The 27,778-nt window shown below is 42.0% G+C and overlaps 1 protein-coding gene across 1 annotated transcript; it reads right to left on the minus strand.

The window, feature by feature from the left end:
- Window positions 1–27,778, minus strand: LOC147607998 (uncharacterized). The gene is made up of 5 exons (XM_086790141.1): window positions 27,754–27,778; window positions 26,903–26,944; window positions 26,612–26,722; window positions 736–919; window positions 1–158 (listed from the first exon to the last, which is right to left on the minus strand). Coding segments are annotated over exons 1-5 (363 nt in total). The 3' UTR covers window positions 1–157.

The following is a 27,778-nucleotide window of genomic DNA, read 5'->3' on the forward strand; positions in this document are numbered from 1 at the left end:
GCATCAGCCTCCTGCTGTTGCTTCCACACCTCTGCCTTTTTCCTATTCTCTACTTCCAATTTCTCTTCTTCAAGCCATTTCTTCATCACATCATCTGAGAATTGGTTAGGTTTTTCTTCAAAGGCATTATCCCATGTATACTCTTGCCGATCTTCATTCTGTAGCCATAAAAACAACCAATTTCTTAAATCTTCTGTCAAAAAACTATACCTTTCCTTGGAAGGTTGATGGTATAATTCTCGGACTATTAACCAGGTTCCTCGTTCATTCTTAAACACCTTATAGTAGCTATCATCAATTATCAATGTATTTTTCTTGTTGTACAAAGGATGGAGACCCCAAAAGGTCTCAAGCTTTTTAAAGAAAACTTGTCTATTCTGCACAACCCATGTGGATTTTGAACAATGCTCTTGTGAGAGAACACCTGCAAACTTGGGCTTTTGTTGTGGAAATACTGTGTCAATTATTCCAGAGAGCTTAGTTCTCCTACATGCGCTTCAAATAAAAACATAAAAGAATTGAATACACCAATCTAAGAACTCATGTGCATCCTTGTGACATAGGACATAACGATATTGGTTAATTGGATATTTTACCAACTCGTTGCTATAAGGAGGATCCTTCTCATCATATTGGGTTTCGACAACATGGCACAACAAACCATTAAGGTTTAGAATAATAGCCCTCCTATCATCCTCTTTGCGTAGGGGTACGCATATTGGGTCTGACGAATACCATGTCAGTATGATAACCCCCTCGGAGGGATGCACAAAGCGCAACCTTGCATCAATTTCCCGTAGACGGTCAAGACGGCGCTGAACCAACTGTCTTCGTACACTCTGGATTTTCTTGGACATGTGACGTACTAATGCTCTGTGACGAAGAAGTCGCCTCTGCCAATTAGAATCAATCACATGACCTGGAAAAAAATGAGCATGCTTAATGATAAAGGTGTGCATGTGGGGGAAGGCATGTTACAACTACTTTTTAGTGACTATGCACGCTAACATTAAACTATATACTGTTCTAAAATGTTGACTTTAGTTGCATTACAAAATGACTCAAGATGCAAAGACTCTTTCCATTTGATTCTAAAAAGACGCGACAAAATGTGCTAGCAGGTATCAAAATGTGGTGAAATTAGAATGCATTGATCTAGATCAATACGTGGTAGAGCTAGAATGCACTGTTCTAGCTCAACCATGTGGTAGGGCTAGAATATTTTTAAATCTAGTTCTACCATGTGATAGAGCTATATCAAAGTATTCTAGCTCGATCCCATGGCAAAATTAGAAATAATATTTGAAGTCCAGCTCTAGCACGTGGTAGAGCTGTATCAAAATATTTTAGATAGACTCCATGGTAGAACTAGAATGGTTGGAAGGGAAGTCCAACTCAACCATGTGTGGTGACGTGGAAGAGCTAGAATGCATTGATCTAGCTCTACCATATGGTAGAGCTAGAACGCTTTCAAGTCTAGCTCTACCATGTCGTGGAGGTAGAATGCTTTGAAGTCTAGCTCTACCATGAGGTGGAGCTAGAAGGCATTGATCTAGCTCTACCATAGTCCATATATGTAGGAATTAAAATCATAAGACAAAGATCAAGCTTCCATACATTTTCAAATTAGGAGGCCCCTTATAGTAGAGTGCACTCCAACATTTATAAAATTATTTGAAGAGTAATACATTTGCCACTACTTTAAAAACAAGACAAAATTTCTTGTCAATTCATGATTGCAAAAAGATAAAATTCCTCCAAAAAAAATACAATCCTTGGTGACAAATGGCTTCTTTAAGTGAATACTCCTTGGAACAATATCCTTGAAATAAATCGGCAAGAAACCATCATAAATTAAGTTTCTTCATTGTGAATACACAATTGTTGTATAAAATCATGTATTTAGTTATAATTATCATTTATGTTGGATAGTACCTTAGTTATTTCTATCACGTTGGAGAAGATTGTACTCATTTAACACCTTGTTTATGAAAGCCCTTGCATTGGCTGCCTTCAACTGTGTTGTGGTAGAACCCAATTTTCTAGCTAGAGAAATCACTTGTGGTCCCCTCATGCTAGCAATACTGACTCGTTCTTTTGCCATAATTTCTATTATCTCTTCTCTTTTGTTTTCATATTGTCTCGCTAATACCTCTTGATTGTTGACATACTTCTGTATAATCTCTGATAGTGGTAGCCTATCAGTGTAGATTGTCTTCTGTGACCAATTTAAATTGCGCTTTCTCCAAAAATCTACCACACCTCTGTATTCATTTTCATTGGATACTGGAGGTTGTCCGTAGCGATTAGAGCCAATGATCTCACGCACATCTTCACTCTCATCAAGCTGCAATAAGTAAGGGAGCAGCTCATCAATGAGAATATTGTCGACCATCCTTTCTTCATCAAACTTTGCAGGATATATACAATTATTATCAGGAGAAGCACATCCCTTGTATGGAGAGTCATCAATAAGAACCGTTCTACGAGCATCACAATCAAAACATGAAGCAATTTTTGACAATGGCTTGAACATTGCCTGAACTGTTGGATTATCAGGTCTAGCTATTTTACCACTTTTATCCTTCTCGCAAGCCTCTTGAGCCCAAACTACAAAAAAAGGCAATATCTCTCCTGCTCTGTCTTGTAATGTTCTCAATATTTGAAGAACATTACTCTCTGTCGCTGTTGACCAGATCCCAACATTAATATTTTTTAAAAAAATCTTCAAGAATTGGATACATCCTGGCCTTAGTACAATATATCGTTTTGAATCCATTTGAATAGTTTCATGTATTGAAGATGGTTGTTGTTGACAACGTTTCAGTAGTAGACCATTCAGGTCCAACACAATTGTCAACACAGATTTCTTGGAGATAGCAGTGTCGGCACTTCTTGGTACTTCTTCTTCAGGCTGGAAACTCTCACCCATTGCTTCATTTGTTGGAGATTTAGGTACCCCAATCTCATTGTCAGCATTTGTCTTTAAACCTTCTGGATGGACATCACTGAATGTGTGGGAGAAGCTCTCATCCACAGTTTGATTGTGGCATTCCGCCGTAGCTACTTCACTTGGTGCTACTATCTCAATTTCGGGATCTAAAAGAAAAAAAAGTAACATTGACTCAACAGTCTTTCAAACTAAAAGAATTTACAATTGTAACACTCACTCTTAACACATGTTTATTGGTGTAATCTAAAAGAAAATCATGTTTGGATACCAATTATAAATTCTAGTTGCTCACTCTAGAATTGGAGGGTTTAAAATGGATTTCCAAATACACCCATTATTCTAGCTCTACCGTTTGGTAGAGCCAGTTTGCAAGGGAGCTCTTGGAAGTAGCCCTTGAGATCCACTCTTGATCCACTCTTGAGCTCCAAGAGTAGGTGGAGGTGAGAAACACAAAACCACTCAACTATATGGTAAAGCTAAAATTTTAGATGTTTTTGATTTTCCATATGGTAGAGCTGAAATTTATAAGTCTTGCTTTACCACGTGGTTGAGTTGGGGATCAAGATAGCTTCTTTATGGGTGGAGCCAGTAGACTTCCATAGGTTCTAGGTCTAGACTTCAATGGGTTCTAGCTCATCGCACGTGACAAGAACCAAGGAGCTAGAATTGCATTTGAACTAGCTCTGGTGGAGCTAGAAATGCATTGGCCTAGCTCAACCATATGGTAGAGCTAGACTTAAATGGATGCTCTGCAAAAACTGTCTTTGGGGGGGTGCATTGGCCTAGCTCCACCACTTTGAAGAGGTAGCTAGACTTTAATGGATTCTTGGTCCACCACTTTGAAGAGGTAGCTAGCTCCACCAAATTGTAGACCTATTGAAATCTAGATCTACCACAGGATAGGATTGAAGTAAATGAGAGGATCTCTAGCTCTATCATCTTAGATTTGTAAGCAAGATTTTCAGATTCACCAACTGGCCATTGTGCGACCACTAAGTAGGCTTTCCAAATTCACCAATTGGTTATGTAAAAAGTGAATTTGTCAATGAACATGTTAGGATCCATAACTTGGTGATTCTAGATTTCAAAGCCCAATTTGGAGAGAGCTACAAAAATACTACTAAAAAATGAACCAAGGATATAACAAGTCAAAACATCACCAAATCAAAGTATTGAAGATACAAGGAAAGCCCATTAAGAAGTTACATACTGTCTTCAAAATCCAAAAAATCTCGAGCTGAACGAACTTCACCATGGCTCGATCTTTCCGTGGTATTCCTTGGATTGTTAGAAATAGGCGGTACTGGTTGCTCATTTCTTGACTTTGCAAAGTCAAGAAGCCTTGTTCCCATCTTTCTTTGATCTTCAATACTCTCCACTAGGCAAATCACTTCCTTATTTAGTGCTAGCCCTAGCTCGATGATGTAGCCATTACTGAAAAGATCAACAAGCTTGCAGCCTTCTCTGCAATACTTTCGAATACATTGCTTGATCAAAAGATTCTTCTTGATTCTTAGAAACTCAATGTCTGGGATAGTTTTAACATCTTCATTATCTATATCGAGAAGTCCAGTATCCAATATTGTCGCTTGTGTACCTGGATCAGGAACATCTGCTAGTCCTTGAAAGGCATCTCCCTTGCTGAAAAACACTAAGGATGTGAAGAACTCTATTGCACCAATGCATCGGTTGTCACGTCGAAAATGCAATGCCCCATTATACTGTTCCTTTGCTATGTCACTCAAATTTTTTAAAGCATTTTGCAAGTGAATAAAATCTATAATATTTAGAAAGGTAAGCAATACATATTGGGATGGCAAAGATCTACCAGCTGCTGTAATAATCATAATGCCGTTCAAAAGATTGCAAAATGATTCCACATCCCAATGCATATTTCTTCCCAAATCTTCAGTGTTATCCAGAACACATAACCCAATGGAAATTGGATTGTTGAGGTGGCACTTCAAGTAGTAACTCCCGTCGAATGGAAGACTCACAGCATAAATACACCAAGGAAGATCCAAGGACAAGGTTGAACTTTCTTTGCTAAGGCTGATATTCCACTCCACATATTGCCTTGCTTCTACTGGAAAATCAATCTTCTTTGATCCAACCTGTAGCTTTGACTTTATATACACATTACATAACTTCAAAAGAACTGAGTATACAACCTCATTGATGCTATAGGTGATAGTCAATTCTGACCAATCTTGACATTGTTTGTCCTTGTTCAGAGTGTTGAACTCTACAAGCAATGCATCTTGAATAATTTTATCTTGCTTGAGCTGCTTGATACGCTCTGGCATGTCAATCACATCTACATCCTTAGTACCCTTTGAAAGAACAATTTTTCCAGACCTGATTTCTGATTGTATTTGTTTGACTTCTTGTTCATCTAGCCCAGCAAGACATCTGAAAACTGTGGCAGTTGGTTTCTTGTTTTGCTTCTCCATGATTTCAAGCCAGCCTTTGAAAACTTCATCAGAGTAAATGACCATGTGAGACTTCTTTGAAATGAAGGATGCTCCCACCGTAATTCTAGCCATTCGTAAAAATTTCTGCAAAGAAATAAAAGAAAAAAAGATCAAAATCAAGTATTTTTTTCAAAACTTATAATTATAAGAGAGCAAGGGATATGGACATACATCCCAGTCTACACGAGATGATGAGCCCTCTGTTACTCCAGATGGTGGCCTTGACGGAGAATTATTGAAGATCCACTGACTCCTCAAGTGCTGCAAGACATCATAGTATGGTTGTTTGACATATAATGATTGGGCCTCTTCATTAGCTATAGCAGATATGGCCGTCGCAACTTGTGGCTCTGGATCTACAACAATTCGAGCCTTCCTTTTTTCATACACTTGTATCAGATCTTGAGCACGACCATCTTTTTCCATTTCTTGATACCGTAAGAATTTTGCAGCATAGATGGAATGTTGGCCATCAATAATCCAATATGAATACTCAGTGAGTTTCTCCTCTGTTACCTCACTTAGTTTCATTGGAATTCCTTTCTTCTTGCCAGCATTCTTTACAGGCATCAAGTATGCACACGCTCCTGGCCTGTTTGCACTTGCACCAAAAAATAACACGCATTCATCCACACGGTGAGGTTCTATTTGACGGGAGTTATAGTGATCAGGAGCTAGCCAGCATTGATCTACAGGGATCTCATACTCTTTGTACTTGAATGGAAAATACTTAGAGTATTTTTCCATACCCCCTGTATCACTCTTTTGTGCCTTTTGCACCTCATTTTCCAAAACTTTGGGATCCACAAATCTTATTTTTGTTGAATTTTCCAAGCCTGTTTTCTCTATTGTAGATTTAAGAACTGCTTCATCTACATCCATAATACCTGTACTGCTTTTTACCTTTTTTTGAACTGGATTTTTAGAGGGCGTTTTCTCTTTTTTTTGTTTGCCTTTCACACAATAAGCAATGGAAGCTTGCAACTCTTCAAGAGTTATTTCTTGACTTGCACAATCTAACTTCCACCCTCGAGAGAACATAGTATCTTGTTTATCTCTTACTATTCGTTCAATAATGAATGCCTTGGGATCTAGTTGATACTCATGGATCCCAGGTACCCCAATATTTATGCACTCAATATCGGGATGAGAATCAACTACAGAAATATAAGATAGAGTCATTGGTCCTAGATCCTCAAAAGTATCCACGCCCACATCACTAGCAACAAATAGATGAATTTTGTTAAATTGTGAACCCTGAAGACCCCAAATATCTAAGTACCACTGTCGTCGTTGATCAGCAGAGGCAAAGTTAACACTGTCCGGAACTTCCACCACTTTTCTTTTCTGAGACATCTTTCACCTACAACAAAAACCACAATTGTTAATTATAGTTATTGTATTCTTACACTTTAAAAAAAACTTACAATATCATATTCAAAAATCACAATATATATCCATGAAAACACTGTGGAGGAGATGAAGAGTATTTCCATCTTGGAGATCTCAATACATTTGTTAGTCTTGCTCTACCACATGGTAGAGCTAGATAAATCCATTCTAGCTGGACTTCAAAGTATTCTAGTGCTGGTTTTTCAATGGATATTATCTCTACCGAGTGGTAGAGCAAGATTAATAAATGTATTGACCAGAATGCTTTGAAATGTAGCTCTACCATGTGGTGGAGCTAGAATCCATTCTTCTAGCTCTACCATGTGGTAGAGCTAGACTTTAATAAAAGTAACTGGCTGAGCTTGAATGTAACTGTGGTAGAGCTGCATTCTACCTAAACCTTACTGTAGAGATAGAATGCTTTGAGGTCTAGCTCTACCATGTGGTGGAGCTGGAATTGCATTTGAGGTCTAGCTCTACCATGTGGTAGAGCTAGAATCGTAGAGGTAGAAAGCTTTGAGGGCTAGATCTACCATGTAGTAGAGCAAGAATGCATCGATTTAGCTGTGTTCCATACACATCAACAAAACCAATTACTCCAAGAAGAGACCTACTTCTCATGACAAGAATCAAGGATCTAGAATTGCATTTGATCTAGCTCTACCACGTGGTAGAGCTGTATTCTGCCTAGACCACATCGTAGAGCTAGAATGCTTTAGGTCTAGCTCCACCATGTGGTGGAGCTAGAATGCATTCTTCTAGCTCTACCATGTGGTAGAGCTAGACTTCAATGAATGTACCGACGGCTGAGGTTGAATGTAACTGTGGTAAACCACATTATAGAGATAGAATGCTTTGAGGTCTAGCTCTACCATGTGGTGGAGCTATTATTGCATTTGAGGTCTAGCTCTACCATGTGGTGGAGCTAGAATCGTAGATGTAGAAAGCTTTGAGGTCTAGCTCTACCATGTCTAGCTCTACCATGTGGTGGAGCTAGAATCGTAGAGGTAGAAAGCTTTGAGGTCTAGCTCTACCTTGTGGTAGAGCAAGAATGCATCGATCTAGCTGTGTTCCATACACATCAACAAAACCAATTACTCCAAGAAGAGACCTACTTCACATGACAAGGACCAAGGAGCTATAATTGCATTTGAGGTCCAGCTCTACCACGTGGTAGAGCTGTATCCAACCTAGACCACACGTAGAGCTAGACTGCTTTGAGGTCTAGCTCTACCATGTGGTGGAGTTAGAATTGCATTTGAGGTCTAGCTCTACCATGTGGTAGAGCTGTATTCTATCTAGACTACATCGTAGAGCTAGAATGCTTTGAAGTCCAGCTCTACCATGTGGTGGAGCTAGAATGCATTCTTCTAGCTCTACCATGTGGTAGATCTAGACTTCAATGAATGTAACCGGATGAGGTTGAATGTAACTGTGGTAGAGCTAGACCTCAAAGCTTTCTACCTCTACGATTCTAGCTGCACCACATGGTAGAGCTAGACCTCAACTGAAATTCTAGCTCCACCACATGGTAGAGCTAGACCTCAAGGAATTCTATCTTAATTACTCCATCTTGGAGCTCTCAATTATACATTTATTAGTCTTGCTCTACCACATGGTAGAGCTAGATAAATACATTCTAGCTGGACTTTAAAGTATTCTAGTGCTGGTTTTTCAATGGATATTATCTCTACCAGGTGGCAGAGCAAGATTAATAAATGTATTGACCAGAATGCTTTGAAATCTAGCTCTACCATGTGGTGGAGCTAGAATGCATTCTTATAGCTCTACCATGTGGTAGAGCTAGACTTCAATGAATGTAACCGGCTGAGGTTGAATGTAACTGTGGTAGAGCTGTATTCTACCTAAACCACATTGTAGAGATAGAATGCTTTGAGGTCTAGCTCTACCATGTGCTGGAGCTAGAATTGCATTTCAGGTCTAGCTCTACCATGTGGTGGAGCTAGAGTCATAGAGGTAGAAAGCTTTGAGGTCTATCTCTACCATGTGGTAGAGCAAGAATGCATCCACCTAACTGTGTTCCATACACATCAACAAAACCAATTATTCCAAAAAGAGACCTACTTCACATTACAATAACCAAGGAGCTAGAATTGCATTTGATCGAGCTCTACCATGTGGTAGAGCTGTATTCTACGTAGACCACATCGTAGGACTAGAATGCATTCGTCTAGCTCTACCATGTGGTGGAGCTAGAATGCATTCTTCTAGCTCTACCATGTGGTAGAGCTAGACTTCAATGAATGTAACCGGCTGAGCTTGAATGTAATTGTGGTAGAGCTGCATTCTACCTAAACCTTACTGTAGAGATAGAATGCTTTGAGGTCTAGCTCTACTATGTGGTGGAGCTAGAATTGCATTTGAGGTCTAGCTCTACCATGTGGTAGAGCTAGAATTGTAGAGGTAGAAAGCTTTGAGGGCTAGATCTACCATGTAGCAGAGCAAGAATGCATCGATCTAGCTGTGTTCCATACACATCAACAAAACCAATTACTCCAAGAAGAGACCTACTTCTCATGACAAGAATCAAGGAGCTAGAATTGCATTTGATCTAGCTCTACCACGTGGTAGAGCTGTATTCTACCTAGATCACCTCGTAAAGCTAGAATGCTTTAGGTCCAGCTCCACCATGTGGTGGAGCTAGAATGCATTCTTCTAGCTCTACCACCATGTGGTAGAGCTAGACTTCAATGAATGTACCGGCCGGCTGAGGTTGAATGTAACTGTGGTAAACCACATTATAGAGATAGAATGCTTTGAGGTCTCTACCATGTGGTGGAGCTATTATTGCATTTGAGGTCTAGCTCTACCATGTGGTGGAGCTAGAATCGTAGATGTAGAAAGCTTTGAGGTCTAGCTCTACCATGTCTAGCTCTACCATGTGGTGGAGCTAGAATCGTAGAGGTAGAAAGCTTTGAGGTCTAGCTCTACCTTGTGGTAGAGCAAGAATGCATCGATCTAGCTGTGTTCCATACACATCAACAAAATCAATTACTCCAAGAAGAGACCTACTTCACATGACAAGAACCAAGGAGCTATAATTGCATTTGAGGTCCAGCTCTACCACGTGGTAGAGCTGTATCCAACCTAGACCACATCGTAGAGCTAGATTGCTTTGAGGTCTAGCTCTACCATGTGGTGGAGCTAGAATTGCATTTGAGGTCTAGCTCTACCATGTGGTAGAGCTGTATTCTATCTAGACTACATCGTAGAGCTAGAATGCTTTGAAGTCCAGCTCTACCATGTGGTGGAGCTAGAATGCATTCTTCTAACTCTACCATGTGGTAGATCTAGACTTCAATGAATGTAACCGGATAAGGTTGAATGTAACTGTTGTAGAGCTAGACCTCAAAGCTTTCTACCTCTACGATTCTAGCTCCACCACATGGTAGAGCTAGACCTCAACTGAAATTCTAGCTCCACCACATGGTAGAGCTAGACCTCAAGGAATTCTATCTTAATTACTCCATCTTGGAGCTCTCAATTATACATTTATTAGTCTTGCTCTACCACATGGTAGAGCTAGATAAATGCATTCTAGCTGGACTTTAAAGTATTCTAGTGCTGGTTTTTCAATGGATATTATCTCTACCAGGTGGCAGAGCAAGATTAATAAATGTATTGAGACCAGAATGCTTTGAAATCTAGCTCTACCATGTGGTGGAGCTAGAATGCATTCTTCTAGCTCTACCATGTGGTAGAGCTAGACTTCAATGAATGTAACCGGCTGAGCCTGAATGTAACTGTGGTAGAGCTGCATTCTACCTAAACCTTACTGTAGAGATAGAATGCTTTGAGGTCTAGCTCTACCATGTGGTGGAGCTAGAATTGCATTTGAGGTCTAGCTCTACCATGTGGTAGAGCTAGAATCATAGAGGTAGAAAGCTTTGAGGGCTAGATCTACCATGTAGCAGAGCAAGAATGCATCGATCTAGCTGTGTTCCATACACATCAACAAAACCAATTACTCCAAGAAGAGATCTACTTCTCATGACAAGAATCAAGCAGCTAGAATTGCATTTGATCTAGCTCTACCACGTGGTAGAGCTGTATTCTGCCTAGACCACATCGTAGAGCTAGAATGCTTTAGGTCCAGCTCCACCATGTGGTGGAGCTAGAATGCATTCTTCTAGCTCTACCACCATGTGGTAGAGCTAGACTTCAATGAATGTACTGGTGGCTGAGGTTGAATGTAACTATGGTAAACCACATTATAGAGATAGAATGCTTTGAGGTCTCTACCATGTGGTGGAGCTATTATTGCATTTGAGGTCTAGCTCTACCATGTGGTGGAGCTAGAATCGTAGATGTAGAAAGCTTTGAGGTCTAGCTCTACCATGTGGTGGAGCTAGAATCGTAGAGGTAGAAAGCTTTGAGGTCTAGCTCTACCTTGTGGTAGAGCAAGAATGCATCGATCTAGCTGTGTTCCATACACATCAACAAAATCAATTACTCCAAGAAGAGACCTACTTCACATGACAAGAGCCAAGGAGCTATAATTGCATTTGAGGTCCAGCTCTACCACGTGGTAGAGCTGTATCCAACCTAGACTACATCGTAGAGCTAGACTGCTTTGAGGTCTAGCTCTACCATGTGGTGGAGCTAGAATTACATTTGAGGTCTAGCTCTACCATGTGGTAGAGGTGTATTCTATCTAGACTACATCGTAGAGCTAGAATGCTTTGAAGTCCAGCTCTACCATGTGGTGGAGCTAGAATGCATTCTTCTAGCTCTACCATGTGGTAGATCTAGACTTCAATGAATGTAACCGGATGAGGTTGAATGTAACTGTGGTAGAGCCAGACCTCAAAGCTTTCTACCTCTACGATTCTAGCTCCACCACATGGTAGAGCTAGACCTCAACTGAAATTCTAGCTCCACCACATGGTAGAGCTAGACCTCAAGGAATTCTATCTTAATTACTCCATCTTGGAGCTCTCAATTATACATTTATTAGTCTTGCTCTACCACTCTACCACATGGTAGAGCTAGATAAATGCATTCTAGCTGGACTTTAAAGTATTCTAGTGCTGGTTTTTCAATGGGTATTATCTCTACCAGGTGGCAGAGCAAGATTAATAAATGTATTGACCAGAATGCTTTGAAATCTAGCTCTACCATGTGGTGGAGCTAGAATGCATTCTTATAGCTTTACCATGTGGTAGAGCTAGACTTCAATGAATGTAACCGGCTGAGGTTGAATGTAACTGTGGTAGAGCTGTATTCTACCTAAACCACATTGTAGAGATAGAATGCTTTGAGGTCTAGCTCTACCATGTGCTGGAGCTAGAATTGCATTTCAGGTCTAGCTCTACCATGTGGTGGAGCTAGAGTCGTAGAGGTAGAAAGCTTTGAGGTCTAGCTCTACCATGTGGTAGAGCAAGAATGCATCCATCTAGCTGTGTTCCATACACATCAACAAAACCAATTAATCCAAAAAGAGACCTACTTCACATTACAATAACCAAGGAGCTAGAATTACATTTGATCTAGCTCTACCACGTGGTAGAAAGCTTTGAGGGCTAGATCTACCATGTGGTAGAGCAAGAATGCATCGATCTAGCTGTGTTCCATACACATCAACAAAACCAATTACTCCAAGAAGAGACCTACTTCTCATGACAAGAATCAAGGAGCTAGAATTGCATTTGATCTAGCTCTACCACGTGGTAGAGCTGTATTCTGCCTAGACCACATCGTAGAGCTAGAATGCTTTAGGTCCAGCTCCAGCATGTGGTGGAGCTAGAATGCATTCTTCTAGCTCTACCATGTGGTAGAGCTAGTCTTCAATGAATGTACCGGCTGAGGTTGAATGTAACCGTGGTAGAGCTGTATTCTACCTAAACCACATTATAGAGACAGAATGCTTTGAGGTCTAGCTCTACCATGTGGTGGAGCTATTATTGCATTTGAGGTCTAGCTCTACCATGTGGTGGAGCTAGAATCGTACATGTAGAAAGCTTTGAGGTCTAGCTCTACCATGTCTAGCTCTACCATGTGGTGGAGCTGGAATCATAGAGGTAGAAAGCTTTGAGGTCTAGCTCTACCTTGTGGTAGAGCAAGAATGCATCGATCTAGCTGTGTTCCATACACATCAACAAAACCAATTACTCCAAGAAGAGACCTACTTCACATGACAAGAACCAAGGAGCTATAATTGTATTTGAGATCCAGCTTTACCACGTGGTAGAGCTGTATCCAACCTAGACCACATCGTAGAGCTAGACTGCTTTGAGGTCTAGCTCTACCATGTGGTGGAGCTAGAATTGCATTTGAGGTCTAGCTCTACCATGTGGTAGAGTTGTATTCTATCTAGACTACATCGTAGAGCTAGAATGCTTTGAGGTCCAGCTCTACCATGTGGTGGAGCTAGAATGTATTCTTCTAGCTCTACCATGTGGTAGATCTAGACTTCAATGAATGTAACCGGATGAGGTTGAATGTAACTGTGGTAGAGCTAGACCTCAAAGCTTTCTACGTCTACGATTCTAGCTCCACCACATGGTAGAGCTAGACCTCAACTGAAATTCTAGCTCCACCACATGGTAGAGCTAGACCTCAAGGAATTCTATCTTAATTACTCCATCTTGGAGATCTCAATTATACATTTATTAGTCTTGCTCTACCACATGGTAGAGCTAGATAAATGCATTCTAGCTGGACTTTAAAGCATTCTACAATGTGGTGGAGTTAGAATTGCATTTGAGGTCTAGCTCTACCATGTGGTGGAGCTAGAATCGTAGAGGTAGAAAACTTTGAGGTCTAGCTCTACCATGTGGTAGAGCAAAAATGCATCGATCTAGCTGTGTTCCATACACATCAACAAAACCAAGGAGCTAGAATTGCATTTGATCTAGCTCTATCACATGGTAGAAAGCTTTGAGGGCTAGATCTACCATGTGGTAGAGCAAGAATGCATTGATCTAGCTGTGTTCCATACACATCAACAAAACCAATTCCTCCAAGAAGAGACCTACCTCTCATGATAAGAATCAAGGAGCTAGAATTGCATTTGATCTAGCTCTACCACGGGGTAGAGCTGTATTCTGCCTAGACCACATCGTAGAGCTAGAATGCTTGAGGTCCAGCTCCACCATGTGGTGGAGCTAGAATGCATTCTTCTAGCTCTACCACCATGTGGTAGAGCTAGACTTCAATGAATGTACCGACTGAGATAGAATGCTTTGAGGTCTACCTCTACAATGTGGTGGAGTTGGAATTGCATTTGAGGTCTAGCTCTACCATGTGGTGGAGCTAGAATCGTAGAGCTAGAATGCTTTGAGGTCCAGCTCTACCATGTGGTGGAGCTAGGATGAATTCTTCTAGCTCTACCATGTGGTAGAGCTAGACTTCAAAGAATGTAACCGGCTGAGGTTGAATGTAACTGTGGTAGAGCTAGACCTCAAAGCTTTCTACCTTTACAATTCTAGCTCCACCACATGGTAGAGCTAGACCTCAAAGCTTTCTACCTCTACAATTCTAGCTCCACCACATGGTAGAGCTAGACCTCAAGTGCAATTCTAGCTCCACCACATGGTAAAGCTAGAACTCAAAGCATTCTATCTCAATTACTCCATCTTGGAGCTCTCAATACATTTATTAGTCTTGCTCTACCACATGGTAGAGCTAGATAAATGCATTCTAGCTGGACTTCAAAGTATTCTAGTGCTGGTTTTTCAATGGATATTATCTCTACCAGGTGGCAGAGCAAGATTAATGAATGTATTGACCAGAATGCTATGAAATCTAGCTCTACCATGTGGTAGAGCTAAAATACATTCTTCTAGCTCTACCATGTGGTAGAGCTAGACTTCAATGAATGTAACCGGTTGAGGTTGAATGTAACTGTGGTAGAGCTGTATTCTACCTAAACCACGTTGTAGAGATAGAATGCTTTGAGGTCTAGCTCTACCATGTGGTGGAGCTAGAATTGCTTGTAACCGGCTGAGGTTGAATGTAACTGTGGTAGAGCTGTATTCTACCTAAAGCACATTGTAGAGATAGAATGCTTTGAGGTCTAGCTCTACCATGTGGTGGAGCAAGAGTCGTAGAGGTAGAAAGCTTTGAGGTCTAGCTCTACCATGTGGTAGAGCAAGAATGCATCGATCTAGCTGTGTTCCATACACATCAACAAAACTAATTACTCCAAGAAGAGACCTACTTCACATGACAAGATCCAAGGAGCTAGAATTGTATTTGATCTAGCTCTACCATGAGGTAGGACTGTATTCTACCTAGGCCACATCGTAGAGCTAGAATGCTTTGAGGTCTAGCTCTACCATGTGGTGGATCTAGAATTGCATTTGAGGTCTAGCTCTACCATGTGGTAGAGCTAGAATGCATTGATCTAGCTGTGTACCATGCAAATTAACAAAACCAATTACTCCAAGAAGAGACCATGACGAGAACCAAGGAGCTAGAATTACATTTGATCTAGCTCTACCACGCGGTAGAGCTGTATTCAACCTAGACCAAATTTTAGAGCAAGAATGCTTTAAGGTCTAGCTCTACCATGTGGTGGAGCTAGAATTAATTTGAGGTCTAGCTCTATCAAGCTAGAATTTATCGATCTGGTTATGTACCATGCGGATCAACAAAATCAATTACTCCAAGAAGAGATCTACTTCACATGACAAGAACCAAGAAGCTAGAATTGCATTTGATCTAGCTCTACCACGTGGTGGAGCTGTATCCAACCTAGACCACATCGTAGAGCTAGACTGCTTTGAGGTCTAGCTCTACATTGTGGTGGAGCTAGAATTGCATTTGAGGTCTAGCTCTACCATCATGTGGTAGAGCTATGCATTGATCTAGCTGTGTACCATGCAAATCAACAAAACCAATTACTCCAAGAAGAGACCATGAGGAGAACCAAGGAGATAAACAAGTGTGTTGAATGGCGCTGGGACCCAACTTTGACGCGCTGGGAGAAGTGATTACGTTACCCAAATCCGTACACGGAGTGATTTGGACATAGAGAAACTTCCCTAGCACAAGTCCGTGTGGTCCGTTCTTTGATGGGGTAATGGATCCTCAACTTCTAACTGTCTGAATCCGGGTTCTCGAAAAAGATGCACGAGCATGCCAAATGGCAAAAATTTCCAACAGGGGCGCCCAAACAGCGCCAAAGAGGCATGAAATTCGCATCATGCATGGACAAATGTGTGGCAACCAACCTGGATCTTTCTTGTTGTGTTCAGATGCGATTCGGACTCATTTCGGATCCGAAACTCTGCTATGGCGATTTTGCACTATCTTCGCCGGGACCTAACTTTGACGCGCTGGGAGAAGTGATTGCGATGCCCAAATCCGTGTGGCACGGAGTGATGTGGAGATAGAGCAACTTCCCTACCACAAGTCCGTGTGGTCCGTTCTCTAATGGAGTCCCAGCTCCATTTTGCATCTTTCTAAATGCAAAGAAATTAAATTTAATAATTAATATTAGTGGTATCCATGCATATTCATAGGTGAATATGTACATGGAGTAAATTAAATTTTTTCTATAGAATGCACAAACAGGGTGAATTACTCTTTGGGAATAACATAAAAACAAACTTTCTTTTCCACAAAAATATGAAAAATTTTGCCATAACCTCCTTTGTATGGTTGACCATTTCTCATTTTTATCATTCTAATTGTAACTTAAATTAACCCCAATTAGATGTATAGTACTCTAATCTACACAATTCTTAATTTTCAAGAGAATAAATAAAAAGAAAAGTTTAATTAATTTTTTTGTTAATCATTCTAGGATAAAGAAAGGGTGGAATGTAAAGAAGACAAGGAGGTGGCCTATTCATCAAGGCATAGCATTAGAATTTACTTTAATCAACTATAAACAAGAAAATCAAGAAAACCATAGATTTAAAATTTTTTAAAAAAAGAAAAATTTAGCTTACATGAAGTTGTAAGCTTTCCTTTGTCTTGAGGGATTGAGGGTTCTACTCTTGTTTTAAGCAAGAGTGGCCACCAATTAGACATAGAGCAACGTCCCTAGCACAAGTCCGTGTGGTCCGTTCTCTGATGGGGTCCCTGATGCTCAACTTCTAACTGTCCGAATCCGGGTTCTCGAAAAAGATGCACGAGCGTGCCTAATGGCAAAAATTTTCAACCGTGGCCCAAACGGCACTAAAGAGGCATGAAAATGGAATCATGCATGGACAAATGTGTGGCAAGCAACCCGGATCTTTCTTGTTGTGTTCATATGCGATTGGGACTCATTTCGGATCCGCCGAAACTATGTTATAGCGATTTTGCACTATCTTTGTCAGGACCCAACTTTGACGCGCTGGGAGAAGTGATTGCGATCTCCAAATGCATGCACCGAGTGATGTGGACATAGAGCAACTTTCCTAGCACAAGTCCGTGTGGTCCGTTCTTTGATGCGGTCCCGGATCCTCAACTTCAACTATCCGAATCGGGTTCTCGAAAAAGATGCACGAGCGTGCCAAAGGGCGAAAATTTCCAACCGTGGCCCAAACGGCGCCGAAGAGGCATGAAATTGGAATCATGCATGGAAAAATGTGTGGCAACCAACCCGGATCTTTCTTGTTGTGTTCAGATGCGATTCGGACTCATTTCGGATCCGAAACTCTGTTATGGCGATTTTGCACTATCTTCGTCGGGACCCAACTTTGACGCGCTGGGAGAAGTGATTGCGATGCACAAATCCATGCACGGAGTGATGTGGACATAGAGCAACTTTCCTAGCACAAGTCCGTGTGGTCCGTTCCCTTATGGGGTTCCAGATCCATTTTACATCTTTCTATGCAAAAAATTTAATTTTAATAATTAATATCAGTGGTATCTATGCATATACATGGAGCAAATTAAAATTTTTCTAGAGAATGCACAAACAGGGGGAATTACTCTTTTGGAATAACATAAAAACACTCTTTTCCACAAAAATATAAAAAATTTTGCCATAACCTCCTTTGTATGGCTGACCATTTCTCATTTTATCATTCTAATTCTAACTTAAATTAACCCCAATTAGATGTATAGTACTCTAATCTACACAATTAGATGTATAGTACTCTAATCTACACAATTCTTAATTTCCAAGAGAATAAGCAAAAAAAAAAGTTTAATTAATTTTTTTGTTAATCATTTTAGGATAAAGAAAGGCTGGAATGTAAAGAAGAGAAGGAGGTGGCCTATTCATCAAGGCATAGCAATAGAATTTACTTTAATCAACTATAAAACAAGAAAATCAAGAAAACCATAGAATTAAAATTTTTAAAAAAAGAAAAATTTAGCTTACATGGAGTTGTAAGCTTTTCTTTGTCTTAAGAGATTGAGGGTTCTACTCTTGTTTTAAGCAAGAGTGGCCACCAATTACTTTGGACATAGAGCACCTTCCCTAGCACAAGTCCGTGTGGTCCGTTCTCTGATGGGGTCCCTGATCCTCAACTTCTAACTGTCCGAATCCGGGTTCTCGAAAAAGATGCACGAGCGTGCGAAATGGCGGAAATTTCCAACCGTGGCCCAAACGGCGCCAGAGAGGCATGAAAATGTGGGAATCATGCATGGAAAAATGTGTGGCAAGAATGCATCGATCTAGCTGTGTACCATGCAGATCAACAAAACCAATTACTCTAAGAAGAGACCTACTTCACATGACGAGAACCAAGGAGCTACATTTGCATCAGATCTAGCTCTACCATGTGATGGAGCTAGAATGCATCAATCTAGCTGTGTACCATGGAGATAACCAAAATCAATTACTCCAAGATGAGATCAACTTCACATGATAAGAACCAAGAAGCTAGAATTGCATTTGATCTAGCTCTACCACGTGGTAGAGCTGTATCCAACCTAGACCACATCGTAGAGCTAGATTGCTTTTAGGTCTAGCTCTACCATGTGGTGGAGCTAGAATTGCTTTTGAGGTCTAGCTCTTCCATGTGGTAGAGCTAGAATGCATTGATCTAGCTGTGTACCATGCAAATCAACAAAACCAATTACTCCAAGAAGAGACCATGACGAGAACCAAGGAGATAAACAAGTGTGTTGAATGGCGCTGTAACCCAACTTTGACGCGCTGGGAGAAGTGATTGCGATGCCCAAATTTGTGCACGGAGTGATGTGGACATAAAGCACCTTCCTTAGCACAAGTCCGTGTGGTCCGTTCTCTGATGGGGTCCCGGATCCTCAACTTCTAACTGTCCAAATCTGGGTTCTCGAAAAAGATATATGAGCGTACCAAATGGCGGAAATTTCCAACAGGGACCCAAACGGCGCTGAAGAGGAATGAAAATCGAATCATGCATGGACAAATGTGTGGCAACCAACCCGGATCATTCTTGTTGTGTTCAGATGCGATTCGGACTCTTTTTGGATCCGAAACTCTGTTATAGCGATTTTGCACTATCTTCACCGGGACCCAACTTTGACGCGCTGGGAGAAGTGATTGCGATCTCCAAATGCATGCACGGAGTAATGTGGACATAGAGCAACTTTCCTAGCACAAGTCCGTGTGGTCCGTTCTCTGATGGAGTCCCGAATCCTCAACTTCTAACTGTCTGAATCCGGGTTCTTGAAAAAGATGCACAAGCGTGCCAAATGGCAGAAATTTCCAACCGTGGCCCAAACGGCGCCGAAGAGGCATGAAATTCTAATCATGCATGGAAAAATGTGTGGCAACCAACCCGGATCTTTCTTGTTGGGTTCAGATGCGATTCGGACTCATTTTGGATCCGAAACTCGGTTATGGCGATTTTGCACTACCTTCGTCGGGACCCAACTTTGACGCGCTGGGAGAGGTGATTGCGATGCACAAATCCATGCACGGAGTGATGTGGACATAGAGCAACTTCCCTAGCACAAGTCCGTGTGGTCCGTTCTCTAATGGGGTCCCGGGTCCTCAACTTCTAACTGTTCGAATCCGGGTTATCGAAAAAGATGAACGAGCATGCCAAATGGCGGAAATTTTCAACCCTGGCCCAAAACGGCGCCGAAGAGGCATGAAATTCGAATCATGCATGAAAAAATGTGTGGCAACCAACCCGGATCATTCTTGTTGTGTTCAGATGCCATTCGAACTCTTTTCGGATCCGAAACTCTGTTATGGCGATTTTGCACTATCTTCACCGGGACCCAACTTTGACGCGTTGGGAGAAGTGATTGCGATCTCCAAATGCATGCACGGAGTAATGTGGACATAGAGCAACTTTCCTAGCACAAGTCCGTGTGGTCCGTTCTCTGATGGGGTCTCGAATCCTCAACTTCTAACTGTCCGAATCTGGGTTCTCGAAAAAGATAAACGAGCGTGCCAAAGGGCGAAAATTTCCAGCCGTGGCCCAAACGGCGCCGAAGAGGCATGAAATTCGAATCATGCATGGAAAAATGTGTGGCAACCAACCCGGATCTTTCTTGTTGTGTTCAGATGCGATTCGGACTCATTTCGGATCTGAAACTTTGTTATGGCAATTTTGCACTATCTTCGCCCCGGGACCCAACTTTGACGAGCTGGAAGAAGTGATTGCAATGCACAAATCCATGCACGGAGTGATGTGGACATAGAGCAACTTTCCTAGCACAAGTCCGTATGGTCCGTTCTCTGATGGGGTCCTTGATCCTCAACTTCTAACTGTCCGAATCCGGGTTCTCGAAAAAGATGCATGAGCGTACCAAATGGCGGAAATTTCCAACCGTGGCCCAAACGGCGCCGAAGAGGCATGAAAATGTGGGAATCATGCATGGAAAAATGTGTGGCAAGAAACCCGGATCTAGCTGTGTACCATGCAGATCAACAAAACCAATTACTCTAAGAAGAGACCTACTTCACATGACGAGAACCAAGGAGCTACAATTGCATCAGATCTAGCTCTACCATGTGGTGACGCTAGAATGCATCGATCTAGCTGTGTACCATGGAGATCAACAAAATCAATTACTCCAAGATGAGATCTACTTCACATGACAAGAACCAAGAAGCTAGAATTGCATTTGATCTAGCTCTACCACGTGGTAGAGCTGTATCCAACCTAGACCACATCGTAGAGCTAGATTGCTTTGAGGTCTAGCTCTACCATGTGCTGGAGCTAGAATTGCTTTTGAGGTCTAGCTCTTCCATGTGGTAGAGCTAGAATGCATTGATCTAGCTGTGTACCATGCAAATCAACAAAACCAATTACTCCAAGAAGAGACCATGACGAGAACCAAGGAGATAAACAAGTGTGTTGAATGGCGCTGGGACCCAAATTTGACGCGCAGGGAGAAGTGATTGCGATGCCCAAATTCGTGCACGAAGTGATGTGGACATAGAGCAACTTCTGGAGCACAAGTCCATGTGGTCCGTTCTCTGATGAAGTCCCGGATCCTCAACTTCTAACTGTCCGAATCCGGGTTCTGGAAAAAGATGCATGAGCGTACCAAATGGCGGAAATTTCCAACAGGGACCCAAACGGCGCCGAAGAGGAATGAAAATCGAATCATGCATGGACAAATGTGTGGCAACCAACCGGATCATTCTTGTTGTGTTCAGATGCGATTCGGACTCTTTTCGGATCCGAAACTCTGTTTTGGCGATTTTGCACTATCTTCGCCGGGACCCAACTTTGACGCGCTGGGAGAAGTGATTGCGATCTCCAAATGCATGCACGGAGTAATGTGGACATAGAGCAACTTTCCTAGCACAAGTCCGTGTGGTCCGTTCTCTGATGGGGTCCCGAATCCTCAACTTCTAACTGTCCGAATCCGGGTTCTCGAAAAAGACACACGAGCGTGCCTAATGGCGAAAATTTCCAACCGTGGCCCAAACGGCGCTAAAGAGGCATGAAAATGGAATCATGCATGGACAAATGTGTGGCAAGCAACCCGGATCTTTCTTGTTGTGTTCAGATGCGATTGGGACTCATTTCGGATCCGAAACTCTGTTATGGCAATTTTGCACTATCTTCGTCGGGACCCAACTTTGACGCGCTGGGAGAACTGATTGCGATGCCCAAATCCAAGCACGGAGTGATGTGGACATAGAGCAACTTCCCTAGCACAAGTCCGTGTGGTCCGTTCTCTGATGGGGTCCCGGATCCTCAACTTCTAACTGTTCGAATCCGGGTTCTCGGAAAAGATGAACGAGCGTGCCAAATGGCGGAAATTTCCAACCCTGGCCCAAACGACGTCAAAGAGGCATGAAATTCGAATCATGCATGGAAAAATGTGTGGCAACCAACCCGGATCTTTCTTGTTGTGTTCAGATGCGATTCGGACTCATTTCGGATCCGAAACTCAATTATGGCGATTTTGCACTACCTTCGCCGGGACCCAACTTTGACGCGCTGGGAGAAGTGATTGCGATCTCCAAATGCATGCACGGAGTAATGTGGACATAGAGGAACTTTTCTAGCACAAGTCCGTGTGGTCCGTTCTCTGATGGGGTCCCGAATCCTCAACTTCTAACTGTCCGAATTCGGGTTCTCAAAAAAGATACACGAGCGTGCCTAATGGTGAAAATTTCCAACCGTGGCCCAAACGACGCTAAAGAGGCATGAAAATGGAATCATGCATGGACAAATGTGTGGCAAGCAACCCGGATCTTTCTTGTTGTGTTCAGATGCGATTGGGACTCATTTCGGATCCGAAACTCTGTTATGGCGATTTTGCACTATCTTCGTCGGGACCCAACTTTGACGCGCTGGGAGAACTGATTGCGATGCCCAAATCCAAGCACGGAGTGATGTGGACATAGAGCAACTTCCCTAGCACAAGTCCGTGTGGTCCGTTCTCTGATGGGGTCCCGGATCCTCAACTTCTAACTGTTCGAATCCGGGTTCTCGGAAAAGATGAACGAGCGTGCCAAATGGCGGAAATTTCCAACCCTGGCCCAAACGACGTCAAAGAGGCATGAAATTCGAATCATGCATGGAAAAATGTGTGGCAAGCAACCCGGATCTTTCTTGTTGTGTTCAGATGCGATTGGGACTCATTTCGGATCCGAAACTCTGTTATGGCGATTTTACACTATCTTCGTCGGGACCCAACTTTGACGCGCTGGGAGAAGTGATTGCGATGCACAAATCCATGCACGAAGTGATGTGGACATAGAGCAACTTCCCTAGCACAAGTCCGTGTGGTCCGTTCTCTGATGGGGCCCCGGATCCTCAACTTCTAACTGTTCGAATCCGGGTTCTCGAAAAAGATGAATGAACGTGCCAAATGGCGGAAATTTCCAACCCTGGCCCAAACGACGCCGAAGAGGCATGAAATTCGAATCATGCATGGAAAAATGTGTGGCAACCAACCCGGATCTTTCTTGTTGCGTTCAGATGCGATTCGGACTCATTTCGGATCCGAAACTCTGTTATGGCGATTTTGCACTATCTTCGCCGGGACCCAACTTTGACGCGCTGGGAGAACTGATTGCAATGCCCAAATCCATACACGGAGTGATGTGGACATAGAGCTACTTCCCTAGTACAAGTCCGTGTTGTCGGTTCTCTGATGGGGTCCCAGATCCTCAACTTCCAACTGTCCCAATCCGGGTTCTCGAAAAAGATGCACGAGCGTGCCAAATGGCGAAAATTTCCAACTGTAGACCAAACGGCACCGAAGAGGCATGAAAATCGAATCATGCATGGACAAATGTGTGGCAAGCAACCGGATCTTTGTTGTTGTGTTCAGATGCGATTCGGACTCATTTCGGATCCGAGACTCTGTTATGGTGATTTTGCACTATCTTCGCCAGGGACCTTGACGCGATGGGAGAAGTGATTGCGATGCCCAAACCCATGCACAGAGTGATGTGGACATATAGCAACTTCCCTAGCATAAGTCCGTGTGGTCCGTTCTCTAATGGGGTCCGGGATCCTCAACTTCTAACTGTTCGAATCCGGGTTCTAGAAAAAGATGAACGAGCGTGCCAAATGGCGAAAATTTTCAACCGTGGCACAAACGGCACCGAAGAGGCATGAAATTCGAATCATGCATGGAAAAATGTGTGGCAAGCAACCCGGAACTAGCTGTGTACCATGCAGATCAACAAAACCAATTACTCTAAGAAGAGACCTACTTCACATGACGAGAACCAAAGAGCTACAATTGCATCCGATCTAGCTCTACCATGTGGTGGAGCTAGAATGCATCGATCTAGCTGTGTACCATGCAGATCAACAAAATCAATTACTCCAAGATGAGTTCTACTTCACATGACAAGAACCAAAAAGCTAGAATTGCATTTGATCTAGCTCTACCATGTGGTAGAGCTGTATCCAACCTAGACCACATCGTAGATTGCTTTGAGGTCTAGCTCTACCATGTGGTGGAGCTAGAATTGCATTTGAGGTCTAGCTCTACCATGTGGTAGAGCTAGAATAGCTGTGTACCATGCAAATCAACAAAACCAATTACTCCAAGAAGAGACCATGACGAGAACCAAGGAGATAAACAAGTGTGTTGAATGGCGCTGGGACCTAACTTTGACGCGTTGGGAGAAGTGATTGCTATGCCCAAATCCATGCACGGAGTGATGTGGACATAGAGCAACTTCCCTAGCACAAGTCCGTGTGGTCCGTTGTCTGATGGGGTCCCGGATCCTAACTTCTAACTGTCCGAATCCGGGTTCTCGAAAAAGATGCAAATGAGAGCTCTCATGCAAAAAGAGCTCTTACTAAATGCGAGCTCTCATGGATAGGGAACTCACATGCATATAGAGATATCATGCAGCGCAAGAGAGCTCGTACACTCAATGCAAATAAATGAAAATAAGAGATCTTATGCATAGAGATCTCTTGCAGCCATGAGATATCTAATGCTCTTATAAAAAACTCCCATAGCACCCTGATGGGTTGCAACATAAAAAAGAGAGCATTGGGTTTAGAGCTTACCACAACTCGGTAGGTGGTGAGGACCTAACACCAAAGCATGGTCAGGACGTGAGGTCAAGAGAATAACACAATAGAGAATTATTTACATACTTTTATTTACTGTGATGCATGTGTTATCGATTATGCATAGAGGGCTCTCATGCATATAGATCTTGGATATATCTACGCAAGGTGTGAGAGCTCTCATGCATAGAGAGTTTTCATGCATTATGAGAGATCTTACATAAAGCTCTCAAGCGTGGATCTCTTCCATGAGAGATCCATGCATATAGATCTCATAAATATAGAGCTAACATTGTGTGTGATTCATTGTGAGAGCTCCCATGCATATAGATCGCAAATCTCATGCAAAGAGAGCTCTAATGCATATAGATCAGCTATTATCAAGTGCGAGTCATTGTGAGAGCTCTTATGCATAGAGGGCTGTCGTGTGCATATATATCTCATGTATAGAGGGCTGTCATGCATATATATCTCATGCATGAGAGCTCTTATGCATATCGATGAGCTCTCATGCATATAGAGTTATCATACATGAGATCTTATGGATCGAGCTCTCTTGTATTCTAAGAGGTCTCATGCATGAGATCCCTCTTGCATTGTAAGATCTCTCATGCATTAATAGCTCTCATATGCATAGATCTCTCATATCATGCATGAGAGCTATAGAGATTTTGGTCTTGCACTAGAGCTCTCATGCAAAGAGCTAGGTCTTACATTAAGAGCTCTCATACATAGAGCTCCCATGCATAGAGCTTGGTCTTGCATTAGAGCGTTCATTCATAGAGATAGGTATTACATTAAGATCTCTCATACATAGAGCTCGCATGCATAGAGCTATATCTTGCATTATTATAAGAGTTCCCATGGATAGATCTCATGTATAGAGTGAAAGAGCTCTCATGCATAGAGCTAGGTCTTGCATTCAAAGCTCTCATACATTGATCTCACATGCATAGAGTTAGATCTTGCATTATTATGAGAGCTCCCTTACATACATCTCATGCATAGAGCTATAATATCTTGCATTATTATAAGAGCTCCCATGGATAGATCTCATGTATAGAGTGAAAGAGCTCTCATGCATAGAGCTAAGTCTTGCATTAAGAGCTCTCATACATAGAGATCGCATGCATAGAGTTAGATCTTGCATTAATTATTATAAGAGCTCTCATACATAGAGCTATATCTTGCATTATTATAAGAGCTCCCATGGATAGATCTCATGTAAAAAGTAAAAGAGTTCTCATGCATAGTCTCAATGACATGCTTAGAGAGTAAGAGCATTAGGAGCTACATCTTGCATTATTATGAGAGCTCTCTTGCATAGATTTAGAGTGTAAGAGCAGGAAAGTACAATTTCAAGCAAGGAGAGGGGAGAAGCTATGCTATGAATAGAGGTACGATACTAGATGGATGGTTTTTCATTTCAAGTAATCTTGCACTAGTTTAAGTCATTTCAACTCCAGCTCTACCATGTGGTAGAGCTAGAATGCATTTTTCCAGCTCTACCATGTGGTAGAGCTAGAATGCATTTTTCCAGCTCTACCATGTGGTAGAGCATTCAAATTATCCCGCCCAATTTTAAATTCAAATTATCCCGCCCAATTTTAAATTCAAATTATCCCGCCCTTAAAGAATTTAAAATGGTCTTGCTATTTTTCAAGTTTTCCTTGACGTCCATGTCGTTTATGTAATACAAACCTACTTTCCCATCTTGTCATTGACAACTAGCACTTGGACATCACCGCATCTATTATCAAATTCAACGATACAACAAGGTACACATATTTTTGTCTCAATGCATATTAAATCATTATCTATGATTAGATTTAAAGTTTTAAACATGTCAATTAAAAATCAGATCATACACATTGACATAGAGTAGAAAATAAAAGCATGCAAGAATTCAAAAACTCGGGAAATTATGGTTGAAGAGAAAAAACCTGATTCAGAAGAGAAAATCCAAGTATATGCTGGCTGCTCTCTCTTATTGCTGTAGAAGATGTGGCCTGCAACTATGCAATGTCTTGTATATGCTGCGTAGGAGAGTGGGCCTGCTCACAGCAATAAGAGACGCCTAATGAAAACCAAGCATGAGAGATTTATGGCCAGGGCCTGTTTATTGCCCTTTATGACCTACAATGCTCTTGCTAATGAAACTACTACTGTAACATTGTATCGTCTGATTCAGAAGAGAAAATAAAAAAATTAAAGTTTAAGAGACTCCCATATACCTGCTAGAATCCAGATTGCATGGCTGTGGAGGGACGGATAAGCTTAGATAGATTATAACCCCAGTGCTGGCAGGTGTACATAATGCTAGGCATCCTTTGATTTGGAGGTAAAGAGTAGCTGCTAGGTAAGAGCAAGGTGGAGCTGCTGAAGGGGCGAGTGGCTGCAGAGAGATAAGAGCAAGGTGGAGCTGCTGAAGGGGCGAGTGGCTGCAGAGAAGAGCCGCCCACAGAGAAGCACGCCACACTATGTATTAAGAGCAGCAAACGCTGCAGAGAGAGCCGCCCAGAGAGATGCAGGCCAGACAAACGTGCGCCCAGTAGCTTGTGTTGATGGAGGGCCACGAAAGTGCGCCCCGCTTTAGGATAGAGAGCCGCCCAGAACAGAACCTGCAGTATGAGAGCCGTCCGCAGAGAGAGCGCCGCCGGATACGTTTAGGGGAGAGCGCCGTCAGGATACGTTTAGGGTTGAGGAGGATAAGTCTAAATTCAAGATTTTCATAAAATTAGAGTTGGTATATAAAATTAGCATTCAATTTGGTAACATACCAAATTTGAAGTTACAAAGATCTCTTCATTTCTCCATACATTTGGGATTAGGCCATCCCATCATGTACACAATTTTGAAATAAAAAATCAAGAGCAAAGATAATTTCATATAATTCTTTTTTTGCTCTTGGATTTACTTAAATTATGAAGATCAATTATTACGAATTTATCTTGACAAATCACCTTGTTTTATCTTTTGAACATGCAATGGCTGTGCAAAATCAATATTGAGGTCCCCGGCTCTTGACGACTAATCCATAGTTTCATACTAGACTCATCTATGCTCCTTATGCATCCATACACACGTGTGCGCGCATAGCGGACCGACAT

This window comes from Cibotium barometz, chromosome 54, assembly GCF_041138505.1.
Source record: "Cibotium barometz isolate CiBa-2024 chromosome 54, ASM4113850v1, whole genome shotgun sequence".
Classification (NCBI taxonomy): domain Eukaryota; kingdom Viridiplantae; phylum Streptophyta; class Polypodiopsida; order Cyatheales; family Cibotiaceae; genus Cibotium; species Cibotium barometz.

Excerpts from the sequence above, each read along its gene's own strand:
- LOC147607998 (XM_086790141.1), bottom strand. The coding sequence starts at position 27,778 with ATGTCGGTCCGCTATGCGCGCACAC. Across the intron at positions 26,723-26,902 it reads TGCAATCTGGATTCTAGCAG|GCCCACTCTCCTACGCAGCA; the intron begins GTATATGGGAGT and ends TGCTGTGAGCAG. Across the intron at positions 920-26,611 it reads GATTTTCTCTTCTGAATCAG|GTCATGTGATTGATTCTAAT; the intron begins GTTTTTTCTCTT and ends ATTTTTTTCCAG.